At 52.8% G+C, this 13,206-nt stretch overlaps 4 protein-coding genes across 4 annotated transcripts; 3 read left to right on the forward strand and 1 right to left on the reverse strand.

Annotated features, from left to right (window-relative positions):
- Positions 1 to 938: 938 nt before the first annotated feature.
- COCSADRAFT_179841 (uncharacterized protein) lies at positions 939 to 3,678 on the forward strand. The gene is made up of 3 exons (XM_007699862.1): positions 939 to 1,211; positions 1,265 to 3,014; positions 3,152 to 3,678. Exons 1-3 carry the CDS (start codon positions 1,178 to 1,180, stop codon positions 3,381 to 3,383), a joined length of 2,016 nt encoding a protein of 671 aa, XP_007698052.1. The 5' UTR covers positions 939 to 1,177; the 3' UTR covers positions 3,384 to 3,678.
- Positions 3,679 to 6,972: 3,294 nt separating this feature from the next.
- COCSADRAFT_35105 (uncharacterized protein) lies at positions 6,973 to 8,466 on the forward strand. The gene has a single exon (XM_007699385.1). It carries the CDS (start codon positions 7,428 to 7,430, stop codon positions 8,097 to 8,099), a length of 672 nt encoding a protein of 223 aa, XP_007697575.1. The 5' UTR covers positions 6,973 to 7,427; the 3' UTR covers positions 8,100 to 8,466.
- Positions 8,467 to 10,046: 1,580 nt separating this feature from the next.
- On the forward strand, positions 10,047 to 10,949 carry COCSADRAFT_35106 (uncharacterized protein). The gene is made up of 2 exons (XM_007699386.1): positions 10,047 to 10,236; positions 10,368 to 10,949. Exons 1-2 carry the CDS (start codon positions 10,097 to 10,099, stop codon positions 10,771 to 10,773), a joined length of 546 nt encoding a protein of 181 aa, XP_007697576.1. The 5' UTR covers positions 10,047 to 10,096; the 3' UTR covers positions 10,774 to 10,949.
- Positions 10,950 to 11,042: 93 nt separating this feature from the next.
- On the reverse strand, positions 11,043 to 12,809 carry COCSADRAFT_84416 (uncharacterized protein; the record flags this gene model as incomplete). Its single annotated transcript, XM_007699863.1, has 2 exons — positions 11,043 to 12,657; positions 12,727 to 12,809. The coding sequence occupies 2 exons, from the start codon at positions 12,807 to 12,809 to the stop codon at positions 11,043 to 11,045; spliced, it is 1,698 nt and encodes a 565-aa protein (XP_007698053.1).
- Positions 12,810 to 13,206: the final 397 nt, after the last annotated feature.

The following is a 13,206-nucleotide window of genomic DNA, read 5'->3' on the forward strand; positions in this document are numbered from 1 at the left end:
TTTGAATGCCGTCACCGGCGGTGGTGGAGATTTTTGATATAATGTAACGGCGCAGGCAAGACTACTCGGATCAGTATCGGCGGTAGTGTCACTCAGAGGCATATGGGAGTGCGTGGGACATCAAACGAGCCTTAATTCGAATAGACACCTATAGGCCTTGTACGAAAGGATATCAAAAATCTATCGAGCTACGGTATGGAGAAGGTGGGGTTTTATATCAGCAGATCTGCCCTCGGCTAGTGCGTGCCCATGTTCGGATCCCTTTCGGATGTTAGTTCAGTGTGTACTCGAACCGTTACAATTCCAGTGTGTGGCGTGAAACAAGTGATAGGTTGAATTCATCTCAGATTGCTGTTACACGGGGTAAGGGTCTATACTTCTCTATCCTGGTCCGCACTAAGGCAGGTGAGTATTACGTTAGTGTTCCGTGAGGCTTGTCTGGCGATGCAGTGGAGTTGGCGTGCTTAAGGAGGGTTTGACAAGACTAATCTATTTGATAGACTAACTTGTGACAATCTTGTTAAGTAAAGATACTAGTAAGAAAGTACAATTTGAGTTGACCACAACGAGAGTAAATAATGAAATCCATCCATCCTTATATCCTCATTGCTTCTTGTCCTGTCCTCCCGACATCCCATCTTGGCGGGAGGTTTGGGAGGACGTTGGCTTCCCTTTATGCGGTGGCCTCCCGGAGGCCATGCCTTGGCGGGATGCCAAGTCACGTGATCGACGCCCCGCGTTGATCATTACCTTCTGACGTGGACGTCCTTAGGCCTTCAGCCATCTCGTCATTTGTCAAGGAGAGAGTCTTTCTTGTTACTTGTAACAATTGCCGCATCGATCAGTCTAAAGTCTAACTGCATCTTCAACAGTTCACTGATTCACTGCTACTACTTCAAAAAATCATATTTATACGCACAGCATCACGTACGATGAGAGTATTGTTCACACATTTATTGGATAAAAATTCACATAAGCCGATCACGCAGTCTTGAAATCAAGTGTGGCTGCCCTGGGTCAGATGCGGAATGGTGTGGCGCATGCGCGGGCCGGCTACATGACGCGCGGAGCCTCATCCATGTTCCTCAACGCGAACGTCAGGCGCATTACAAGTGCGACCACCACACGGTGTCCAGGTTGATTAAGAGTAAGCAAAGGGTATGCTCATGGATGCAGAATGAACGACGAGGATGACTATGAGAATGGCGCCAGCAAGTACACCACCAAGCACTGGGCAGAGCTGTTTAGCTGACCGCGCGCGCAGGCTCCGCCGAGGACGAGGATGAGCAGGACGACGGCGATGTCATGGATGTAGATGAGGAAGATGATGCAGATGATGCAGACGACGGCGATGGCGACGGCGACGATGACGACGCCGAAGGAGATAATGACAATGACGACGAAGACCAAGACCAGGACCAGGATCAAGATCAAGATCAAGACGAGCCAGACAGTCCTTCGCAACATCCGCGCGGCAGCATTCAAAATGGCGGAACACCTGGCAGAGGAGACGGCAATCCAGCAGTGACATTCACATCGCCGAGTCCACATGCCGCAGCAGCAACAGGTGTTCTGGGCAATCTGCCCTTCCGCCCCAGCGTGCGACAGGAAGCCTTGAACACACCCATGTACGACATCATCCCTACTATTGCCGCGCCACACAGTACCTCGATCAACGCTATTACTGCAACACCCGACATGCGATGGGTCTTCACCGGAGGGTCAGACGGTTATATCAGGAAATTCAACTGGGTAGACACCGCCAACGGGAAGCTTGCTCTCACCGTAGCGCAGCGGCATCCATTTGTGGACTCTGTCACCAAAGCAGGTGTCCTGCTATCTTACTGGGAAAACGAAGACAGTGCAGCCGGCGCGGAGAGTCTGTCGCCAGTCTACTCGCTCGCAGTCCACCACCAGGCTCTCTGGCTGCTCTCAGGTCTGGACTCGGGGGGTATCAACCTACAATCGGTGCGACATCAAGAAGGAACCCGCATTCATACACTGAAGAACCATACATCGGCAGTGTCGGTCTTGACATTATCGCAGGATGAGACGTCTGTGCTTAGTGGCAGCTGGGACAAGACCATTAATGACTGGGATTTAAATACTGGTCAGGTCAAGAGGAGATTCGAAACGAGTGGCGGTCAAATATCCGCCATTGAGCAGCGGCCAATGTCTACACTGCCCATACCCCAAGACACTGAAACCCTTCCTCTAGCCAATGGTACCTTTTCCTCAAATAATGCCGCCCGCCCCAGAGCAAACGGAAGCATCCCCAATGGCATCGACACGAAGCCCATAATACCCAAAGAGGAAGGTACCGAGGATGCTCAGGGCTCCCCAGATGACTCGCTGTTCGGAGACAAGGATCAGGACTCTCTATTCGGCGACGGTGGCCAAGAGAACAACCTATCAGCAACTCTGCCTTCATTCGGGGACGATGACGACGAGTTTTCAAGAGCAATAGCAAACGGCATACAGCAGGCAGATGAAGATGCTAATGCCGATTTAGACTTGGTGGACATGGGCGGCCCTGTCCAAGAACCCCAGGAGCCTACAGGTGAAGATGTGAAAGAGCCTACCACAGTGACTGAGGCAATGCCAGACGCAAATGGCACAGCCGATTCACAGTCAAATGGTGCAGCCAACGGACTACCTCACGCAGAGGACATTGAGCAACCCATTAACACATCAGCAAACCAGACTGTGCAGCCGGCATCATCCGAGACAACCTTTGTAGATGCATCCATGGACGGCACACTGCGCATCTGGGACAGGCGGCAGCCGAATCCCGTCGCACGTATCACGCCACCGCGCAATACACCCCCGTGGTGCATGAATGCCTGCTGGTCGCCCGACGGCAACTTCATCTACGCATGCAGGAGAAACAGTACTGTGGACGAATACAGCCTCCACAAGAGTCTGCGAGAGCCAAGGCGGACATTCAGGTTTCCTAGCGTCAGTGGCCCTGTCAGCGCTGTTCGGGCTATGCCTAATGGGAAGCATCTCGTGTGGTAAGTTAATATAGAGAGAGAAAGAGAGAGAAACCCAGCCCCTCCCCACCCTCCCTCCGTATCGCGTCGTGTCACATGTACACCTCTTTCTGCCCCCCTCAAAAAAGTCATGTGTGCTAACAGAAATGCTCAACCAGCGCCTCATACGACATTCTCCGTCTCTATGACCTCACGCACGAAGACTCTGGTACCAAGACTGGTGCAGCTGCGACTCCCTTTTTCATCGTGCCCGGCCATCGCACAGGCCTCATTTCCCAGCTCTATCTCGACCCCATTTGCAACTTTATGATTTCTACGGGCGGCAACAGGGGTTGGGAGGGTGCGTCGACAGAGGTCATGCTGGGCTATGAGATTGGCATCCCTTCGTAGTAGTAGCCTTGTGTTGCTTGCTCATGACTTAATACCCCCCCTCATGGTTCCCGGCGTTTTGTTTTTCGATCAACCTTGTTCTAAAGTGAAGGAAGGAGGGGAGCGAGGGAGGGTTGTGTATGTAGGTGTGATATGTGTGTGTGGACACGACATTGGCGTCAATGGCTGAGATGGAGCTATTATCATCTTGTTACTTTGCATAGTCGTACATAATCAAGCGTTTTGATGTTTGCGAGAAAAAAAAAGAATGATATCTGAGACGAGACGTTCATCAGAACGTGGCCCGTACGCGCGTACTCACTTTGTCTCTCACAGCTGCTGCCTTCGTATACACTACACTACACTACAACTTTTTTGTTGAGAGACAGACTAGGACTATGATGTTGTATGCACCAGGATCAAAGTAGGTGGTGATGTTCGCTCAACCAACACGGCTCCCCACCACTTTTTCACTCGTTCGCCTCGCTAATACTTTTTCAATGCATACATCTCATTGCGCCATGCGGGGTTTAATCAACCATGAGCACTGTTTTCTTTTTTGTATGCGACAAGATCTTCGATTTGGCCGGTTTCGCTCTTGATGCTCCTGTCGCTCCTGTCCCTCGTTGGCTGAATTTCTACAAAAGAAGAAGAAATTTCTGCGACACAATACGCGCAAGCACGAGGTCCCTCTCGATCGCAACGATGCTATTAAGCTATTTGTTACCTGGTTTTTTTTTTGTTGAACCTGACGATCGCGGTGTTCGGGCACTTGTTCTTTTGCCAACCGCGTGATGGCTTTTGTTGTTCACTGAGAAAAAAAACCCCTCCAACCACCAGGACGGGTCAAGATGGGCTGGCAATGGGGTGCCTGAGCGTGCGCTTGCTTGCGCCAACCGTAGCGCAGGACTCAAGCAATGGGTAGAGTGACGTAGTCGGTGAGAGCCTCATCAGGCCCTGAGAGGGCGTTGGTCAAAGTGTTGGGCAGTAAGTTGGTACTCTACACAGTACGCGCGCGCATCCGCGGACAAATGTGGGGAGGTCATGCAAAGTTCGCCTTGCGACTACTTTTGTCCTTGTGCAGATGCTACAATGCCGACGGGCAGGGACTTGGGAGAATGTAACACGCATCCTACCCCACAGAGCTGCCTCCTGCATAGTCGTTGGGAAAATGTGCCAGAGGATGCAGGAGATGCAGGAGAGGCAAGAGATTGACTGGGTGTATCGGCATGCAAGTTGAATCTGGCATTGACTGCCGACGTTTTGGCGATGATTCCACTACGGCGGTGAGCGCCTCGTATGAAACATGCGACCAATGGCGATTCGTATTCCGACGAAACGCAGGGCAAGATGACATAGAAGAGCCGAATTATACGCCAGGAAAGCGGAGACTAGCCCGAGTCATTCCAAGGAACTTGAAAATGGGTATTACAAACATGTAGCCCCACTGCCATGGTGTTGTTGTCGCGGAGTGGCAATGCTGAGGTTTGGGAGGCCCTGCTCTTCATTGTAGGCTAGCGACGACTAGCTCCCGAACGCGGGGCGTCGATCCTATCGTGAATTAACGCCCAAAGGGCGGTGTAGGGCGGTGAAAGTTATCCCGAGATGCGCTCTTCGCAGCGACGTTGAAGGACAGGAGGGCGATTAGTTTTCGCAATTTCGGGAACTACTGCTGCATTGTGCCTGGCGGTAGGTACTAGTTGTTTTGTCCGTGTAAAAAAGTCCATCGGTCGATTTAGGTAGACTAGAGCACTAGCGCGCAAAAGCAAAGTGTCACGCTTTGTAAAGGTATAGTCTACCCGAAGCAGTAACATTCGACTCTTGAAAGGTAGTGAGCCATGCGACAATGATGGCGGCAGCAAGGTTAAAGTCTGGAGGTGATTAGAGTATAGCAGAGATGTGTGTGTAAACCACGAGCATGCTAATTTAGAAGCGACTAAGATGGCTATTTCCCGATCGGCGTTGCCGGCTTCCCATGTCTTGTGCAAAGTGTTTGCTTTTATTTTTACATGGATCCAATCTCGTCGCAGTAATCAAAGTAGGAGCTGAACTATCCCAAATGCAAGCGTAGCTGTGATTGTTGCGCGTGCCATTTGGTTAGAAAGAGGATAGTGCCCTAGCAATTCTGTCTACCGAGGCGCTCACGACTAGGATTCGTCCATTTTGCAGCGCCATGAGAGCCGGACAGGCCGCTGAGGTGCGGGCGGAGGTGCTCGCCAGAGCTGACAGTGAGATCTTCAGGCCGCCTTTGTTCATCTAAGCGAGTGGGAAAGCTTAAAGTTCACAGTTGCTGGAATAGGCCATGGTGCGCCGTCAGGCGGTAACAGGGTCCAGGTGACGCAGGAATGGGTGAGATGGACTGCGGAGTCAAGTATTGAGCCACAGGTCAGCCTGGCGCGCTTAACGACGATGCACGGCTCAGCATTAAAAAAAGTTCATGGCAACACGGCGATGGTCGGATGGTGTAAGAGTTGCAGTTTTGGCAATGACGTAGTTTTGAGCAGTGTTGCGCACTTGTGAGGTGCCCGGCGGCCCCATGGCGCTGCATGCGGGCAGATGGGTATCAGGTCTGAGGGGAACTAAGAAAAGTAAGGCCGGCACGAGGCCGGGTGGGTTAGAAAATGCAGGAATATAGCAGCGAAACGAGTATCGAGATTGGCGGACTGGGAGTGGAGCCAGGGCTGGAGAGCCGCGATATCCCAGCGTGTCATTATCATATGGTCGTGTATTAGCAAACGACTACTTTGGTGTCCGAAGCGTGTGGCGAACGTCATGGCAGGAAGAGGTCAAGTGCAGGACATGGTGTATTGGAGCCGCATCAGCTGGAGGAGGCACTTGGCTGAAACCAGACGCACAGTGGAGGGAGCAGGTATTGCTAAACCGCGCCGTGACTGGCGGCGTGATGGTGGTGGTGTCGGCTGCAGGCACCGAACGAAGGTTCACGCAGCCAGCCTCGTCATGCTCGTGAGGGAGGGGAGGGGGGGACGCGTAGTGGAAGATGGAATCAGTCGGCGAGGGCAGAGAGGGTGTGTGAGAGAGGACGTGTGGCAGAGGCGAAGCAGGCAAGGTCGAGTGAGGCTGAGTGAGAATGGAATGGTGTTGGATGGCATCGTGGGTGTGCCCCGCTGGTAGTGGTGGTGGTGCTTTTGCTCCACCATGTACTGTGCCGTGTGTTGTAGACGATTCTTCGCATTCGTCTGCTCGCCACCCGCTGCGACGAGTACATACACTACAATACACTACACAGTTGCAGTACGATCGCGCTGGGCAGTCTCCAGTCCTAGCTCGGCCTCTGGCGGGTCGCCGTCGGCATCGCGATCGACAATCCTGCATTAACGGCCGTGTCGTCCGCAACATCCAGTGGCCAATGCACGCGTGCAGGCTGCAGGTCATCCCTCACCGCGATGGTGTGCCACCAACCATCTCATGTGGCCCGTCAGCCATCACTCTGCCCGTCACCCATTCCCCATGGCCTTGGAATCCTTGCCTTTTCTGTCCACGCTGCACCAAGCTTCTCTCCCTCTCCCACGCTAATGCAGCCCGCAGCCATATGCACTGCACCTGCAGGGCTCCTCTTGCGGCACCACATCGCGGCCTGTCAAACATAAGTACTCGGCCTATCCTCGACAGGACGCCATTCACCCATCCGGCACTCTTGCGGAGGAAACACCACGGGCCCATACTAATCACCACTTCTCTGCCTTTGTGTCCTTCCCCCTTCCCCCTTCCCCCCAGGCACCATCTCCATCCCCATTGTCCCCCCAGGCTGCACTGCGACTCCGCCTTCCTGTGACTCTTCCGAGACGTGCGCCCAAGTCACGCATACACCCCTTGCGTGTGCCCCTTCCAGCTGCTCCGACTACAAAAACACCTGCTTGCGCCCCCAGCTGCGAGCCCTCTGCAACGAGTGCTCTTACGCTGTTCCTTTGACCACCACCGGCACAGAGCCGGGAGGACAAGATTCTCTGTCACGTCGCCTTAGTCAAGGTTGAAAAAAGTTCAAAGCCCCCACTACCACTCCGCTTCGCTTGCCTGTTCCGATCCATCAAGGACACCCTATCAGCCATGCCTTCCTATCTCCGCTCCAACCCTCGCGCCTACTCCTTCCCTCCATGGGTCGAGACGTCCGACGACGACGACTCCAGCCATCTGCCTGACATCGACGAGGACCCCTTTGCCCACTTCATCACCCCCATCACCGACGCTGAGGATCCCTACGAGCTGTCTCTGAGCGCCGGCATCGATGCCGACGAGGGGCCATGCACCGCAAAGACTACCAAGTTCAGGTCCAACGTCGCTGGCAGGTGGGCTCGCTATGTCAAGCAGAACCACGCCCCACTCCACAACGTCTATCACGTGCCAACCATCTACGAGGAGGACGAAGAGTCCTTCATGGGGCTTGATGACGAACGCTTAAACGATACACCCCATGTGGTGTCTCAGCTTAGCCCATCAAGGAACAGCATTGCTGAGCCAAGTCGAGGCCGTGCCCAGGACCTTGCTACTCGCAAGCAACAGAATCGTCGCCGCTACTCACGTACACTATCCGGCCATCGCCATTCTTGGCGAGAACCCAGCCCGGATCTCTTCACTGTAGACGAGTCAGAAGAGGACGAGGGCCCTGTGCTCCGTCGCCCAAAAACCAGAAAAGCAAAAGATGGTGCCGAACGCCGGAGGTCATCGACAAGGTCAAAGTCAAGAGCAAGGGCAGACTCAGTGACAGACATGTCGAGGTGAACAAGGGGAAGGCATGGCAGGTACCTGCATCAAGACTGAGTAACAAGAGGCAGTCTGCATACATGACATTTACAGCATCAGCATTGGGGAGCAGCAGGGGGTTATTTTGTTTTTGATTATCTAGCATTGCACGGTGTTGGTAGCTTTTTGTTTCTCAGCGCACACGCGCACAGCATAAGAAGGCGTTTTTGGTATACCACGGGACTGTTTTGTCAGGGGAAGTTGCATTGGGAGGCGTTTACTTGTCAGCATTTACACCTATTCTTTTCCAGATTGCGCAACAGAAGCAGCATCGGATCTAATGAGCAGATAGAGAGAAGCAAAAAATCAACATGGTATCTCAAGCATACTCTGTATTGCAGTCGACAGGCTTCCCCTCTTTCAAGCATTTTCGTGCAATTTCGGTGCACACCACGGGGGCACGTCACCCAGTGAACGTCTGACACCACTTGGGGGTGAAATTCAATCTCCTGATGGCTACACATTTGTGATCAAGGATCCCCCCACCACACCAACCCCCACTAGTGCTGCACGCTAAGCAAGTACAAGGCGCCGTGACCTCACGGCGCAGCCCCCGATACCCTTTTACCCCTCCATCCACCACAAAAATCCCCTTCGTCGCGCGCTTACCGCCCTTATCCCAAACCTCCACTGTCTTGCCAGACCAGCGGCACCCAGCACCGTGCACACCCACAAAGCACCCATCGTGATGCTCCACAGATGCTCCGACCTGTCCGCCGGCCGCGCACCTACTTACGACTCCATTCTGCCGCTGCGCAATGATAGCTGCCGGCATACTGCTATCCACGACGACCCAATCATCGACTGCCGACGCGGAAAATTCGGAGATGGAGTATCGCACCCAGCGCTAGGCGAGCAGATATGAGATCTACCCTGACTGTGTGTCTCTTGACCTGACTTTGAGCTGACCACTTGTCATGTCCATGCATCCGAGACCCTGCGTTTTCTTTCTCAGTACTATCTCTCTCTCTCTCTCTCTCCCCCCCCCTCTCATCCCTTCTTCTGAGACGGGCGATCTTAGTCCGTCCAGGAAGGGCAATGCGTGATCACACGGCCATAATGGGCAGGCCGGCGTCGGCTAAGCTAACTATTCTCTCTAAGCAGAGACGAGGCTGGCGTAGTGGCGGGGTAGTCTACGCCGATGGCGGAATTCATGTATGTACTACGCCGCATGTACGTACCAGTACGCCTCACACAGCAGTGCGCGTCCTGTATGATTTTTTTTTGACAAATGAGGGTTGTTGGAAAAAAGGGCCGAATTGTGGGGGTGGACTACGACCACATTCAATTACATGTTCAAAAGTGGCTGCATGCAGCAAGACAAACTAACATGCACGCCCGGTACGTGGCTCAGGTGCGCAGCGAGAGAAGATGATAGAATCTATGTGTGCATGAGGGTGTATCCTGGTCTACGAACAAAGGATGCGATTGCGCGCAGATGGTCGCGATGACATGCGTAGCGCTGCAACCGCCTACCCTATGGCGAAACGCAGGGAAAAAAAAAAGTTTAGGACACTTTACCCCTCGGGCGTGGGCCTTGCTAGCGATACGCCCGAGGGGAGAGATCTACATCCATGTGGAAAAAAAGTGGTCTTCGAGATGCATTAGGCAAAGCTGCGATGATTCAGCTAGTGCGGGTTAAGAAGGGACTTGCTATTCATAAGTACTCTACATTTAACTAACATTTTCCATGACGAAACGAAGATCAAGCACGCAATCGCATTTGCTTTTTGGATTTGCAACAATGGTGCTAGGTGGAATCAGCATGCGTGCGCATGTAAGGATGCGTGTGCGTTGTCAGTGGTATGGGTTGTCGTGTCCCAGCAGAGCGGATAATATCGTGATTGGTCGGAGCTTTTTCCTGGTTTCCATGACGTCGCTACCCAAAGTAACCCCAGCTTTCTCTCCCTTTCTTCGTAGTATACCCATGCACCAACCTCCCTCCAAACGTCACCACCATTGTTCCTAACGCCATCATGCCACGCTTAGACGACAACACAGAACAAACCCTGCGCGATGCCGAGCAAGGCATCAAGCGCCACACATTCAACGCCTGGGATAGCTTCAGCAACTTTGCGCTTCGCGACAACGTGCTCGAAGTAGCCGTCGGCTTAATGTACAGTGATACCCTTTTTTTTATTGCAAGGATTAGATAAAATTCCTTCCCGCTCAATGGCCCGATCGCTTGCACCTCCCCCAGAGTGTGTGTAACCTGTAAACTAACATCTGGCCACCAAACCCTCGCAGTCTTGCAGCCTCCTTCACCGCCTGCGCAAATGCTCTCGTGTCCGACATCATCCTGCCTATAATCTCACTACTACCCTTTCTCTCCCGTAACCTCGACGCCAAGTTTGCCGTTCTGCAGCACGGCCCAAACTATAATACCTCCATCTCAAACGGCTACAATACGCCGAAGCAGGCAATTGATGACGGTGCTGTGGTGCTTGCATACGGCAATTTCTTCGACAAGATTGTAAGGTTTATTATTGTTGCGCTGGCGCTTTGGGTCATTGCGCTAGCTTATAGCAGGGGCAGCGGCGACAACATTGTCAAGAGGCAGGTCAAGTGCAAGTTTTGTAAGAAATATATTAGTGAGAAGGCTAAGCGGTGCGTAAATTGCACTAGCTGGACGGATGGTAGAGAGGATAGGTAAGAGGTGTAGAATAGGATTTGAATAGGGGGATTAGGAAAAGATTCGTCGCTCAAGTAATGCTATTGGAGAGAAAACAAAGCACTATGAGATTGATGACTGCATGATGGTCCATGAGCGGGAAAATCAGTTGTGTAGACGACTTTCCTTAAAGGTCAAGACACAAGGAAATACCAGGATATAAATACTCTTTTTTACAATATACTCGAACTGCCTCGAGGCAAATCGTATTCTTGGAAACACCTTCCACACATATATCTATCCGCATCTCCTCAACTCTCTAGAAAACTAGCCACAAACTGCGCAACCTCGCTCGGCCTCTCCACCATGGGCAAGTGTCCAGCACCATCTATAACCTTGAGCTCCACGCCCTTCCCCAGCTTCTCCGCCATATTCTCCTTCATAGTCTTGGGCAACACACCATCACCCGCACCCACCAAGAACGCGCCTTTACCCTGATACCCCGCCATCTTCTCCCTAATATCGTACTCATGCAGCGCCTTGACCGAGTCACGGAACCCGGGTAGCGAATTCGTCTTGACCATATCCTTGACCCGCTGGGTCTTCTTCGCCAACTCTGCATCGTCGTAGGATTCCTTGACGAACCACCTGCGCACCGTTACCTCTGCGAGCTCCTCGCCTACAATGGGCTCGCCAGATGCCGTCTTGAGCCCCTCCTTTTCCGCGACTTGAACGCGCTCGTTCCACGCTTTGGCGTTGCTGGCGGGCGCGAAGGCGTTGGTGTCGCAGCCGATGAATGCGGAGATGCGGTCTGGGTAGGAGAGGCCGGCGTTGAGTGCCGTTGCGCCGCCGAGCGAGACGCCGACGATGGAGGCTGTTTTTGCGCGGAGGGCGTCGAGAAGCGTGATTACGTCCTCTGCGAGGGTGTGTACGGTAATCGGGGATATGGAATCTGTGGGTAGGGTGTTGCGTCCGCGGGTGTTGTAGCGCAGGATGCGGTACTTGTTGTTTGTGAGGTTGAGGAACTCGGTGACGAATTCGTCCCAGATGCCGTAGTCGACTAAGATACTGTTTGCGAGGACGAGTAGTGGTGCGTTGGGGTCGCTGGAACCTTCGAGTCGATAGGGGAGTTCGACGCCGTCTTTTGTTGTGACGAAGCTTTCTATCGCTGGTCGTTGCTCAGGCGTGGTATGCGCTGGGTACGTCTTCACTTTGCCCTCTGTTGTCTCTACAGCAAATGTGTCTTTGCTTGCGAGACTCTGCAGATCACGCTGTGCAGCGCCAAACGTGTAGTATAGCTCATATACCCTCCTCTTGCGGTCCTTGACCACGTCCTTGTATATCTTGTCGCACCACTCTGTCGTGATAGCCGCCTTGAACTCCGGTCCTCCAAGTCCGTTCTGCGGCGCATACTCGTGCAGCGCGAGATACTCCTTCTCCGTCTTGTGTCCGCTTTCAAGATCTAGATATGAAGTGACAAATCTCCTTGTACGTCTCCACCCGGGAACCTTTTGCAGAAGCGGTACATGCTCTTCCTCGTACCACTTCTTTAGCTCCTCCTCTTTACCTGCACCATCCTGCAGCACGAAGCTCACAGCAATCATGACGTTCTTTTCGCCTTCATTCTCCACTTTCTGTAGGTCCTTGAAGTCGTTGCCCTTCCACTCCTTAAGCAGGTCATAGGATCTTCTATCCACGAAAATCTGCTTCATAGTATCTCTCTCTCGTTGCGACTGCGCCGGCGCACTACGAAGTTTCAGATACGGTTCCCTTGTCAACCATTCGAGCTCGTCAAAGTCGTAAATAGCCATCCACTCAGGCTTGTCTTTTGAGCCTGGAGAACTCTCAAGATCGGTTGCACGGTAGCGAAAGCCATTGTTGCAGAATGGCAGGCGGAGCCGGTTGGGACCATGTTCGTTTTGGTACCTTGGGGGATTAAAGGTTAGATGGGACCTTGACGAAGTCAAAATTCGACTATCTAAAGGGTCAACTTACCAATCGTGGAATTGTGCTTCTGGCAGGCCCTCTTTGGGCTGCATAGTCACGTACAAAATGCCTGGTGTTGACTTGGACGCCATTCTGTCTTGCTAGTGTGGGGTAACTGTAGTAAGTCTGTAATGTTCTTTTGTCGCTGAACGTGTTTTGAATACAAGCAGAAATAGAGGACAGATTCTAAGAAGGATATTACAAGTTTGGTATTGAATTCAGCGAACGTTAACCTAATCCAAACTACAATGCCGTGGTGCGGACCATGACGAAGTTGGAGGGGGAGACGAGCTTCCCCGATGTCATTTGCCGGTTGCCGCTAGACTGGGGGCAAAACACTTCCAGCGCTGCCCCTCATTCCTCCGTGGCTGAACATAAATCCGCAAGACTTCTCACCAGGTCTCCGGGAACAACTCGGCCGCAGCGGAGAAAGCACACTCGGCATGCATCTTTTCTCTGCTTGGCCACGCGAATCACACGTCAGCTGGA

This window comes from Bipolaris sorokiniana (genome assembly GCF_000338995.1).
Source record: "Bipolaris sorokiniana ND90Pr unplaced genomic scaffold COCSAscaffold_4, whole genome shotgun sequence".
Classification (NCBI taxonomy): Eukaryota; Fungi; Ascomycota; class Dothideomycetes; order Pleosporales; family Pleosporaceae; genus Bipolaris; species Bipolaris sorokiniana.

What these genes read in the sequence shown, in the direction of transcription:
- COCSADRAFT_35106 (XM_007699386.1), top strand. Translation starts at nt 10,097, where the DNA reads ATGCCACGCTTAGACGACAACACAGAACAAACCCTGCGCGATGCCGAG. An exon ending in GAAGTAGCCGTCGGCTTAAT is followed by an intron (nt 10,237 to 10,367) that starts GTACAGTGATAC and finishes AAACCCTCGCAG; the next exon opens with TCTTGCAGCCTCCTTCACCG.
- COCSADRAFT_35105 (XM_007699385.1), top strand. Translation starts at nt 7,428, where the DNA reads ATGCCTTCCTATCTCCGCTCCAACCCTCGCGCCTACTCCTTCCCTCCA.
- COCSADRAFT_179841 (XM_007699862.1), top strand. Translation starts at nt 1,178, where the DNA reads ATGAACGACGAGGATGACTATGAGAATGGCGCCA. An exon ending in TGACTATGAGAATGGCGCCA is followed by an intron (nt 1,212 to 1,264) that starts GCAAGTACACCA and finishes CCGCGCGCGCAG; the next exon opens with GCTCCGCCGAGGACGAGGAT. An exon ending in AATGGGAAGCATCTCGTGTG is followed by an intron (nt 3,015 to 3,151) that starts GTAAGTTAATAT and finishes ATGCTCAACCAG; the next exon opens with CGCCTCATACGACATTCTCC.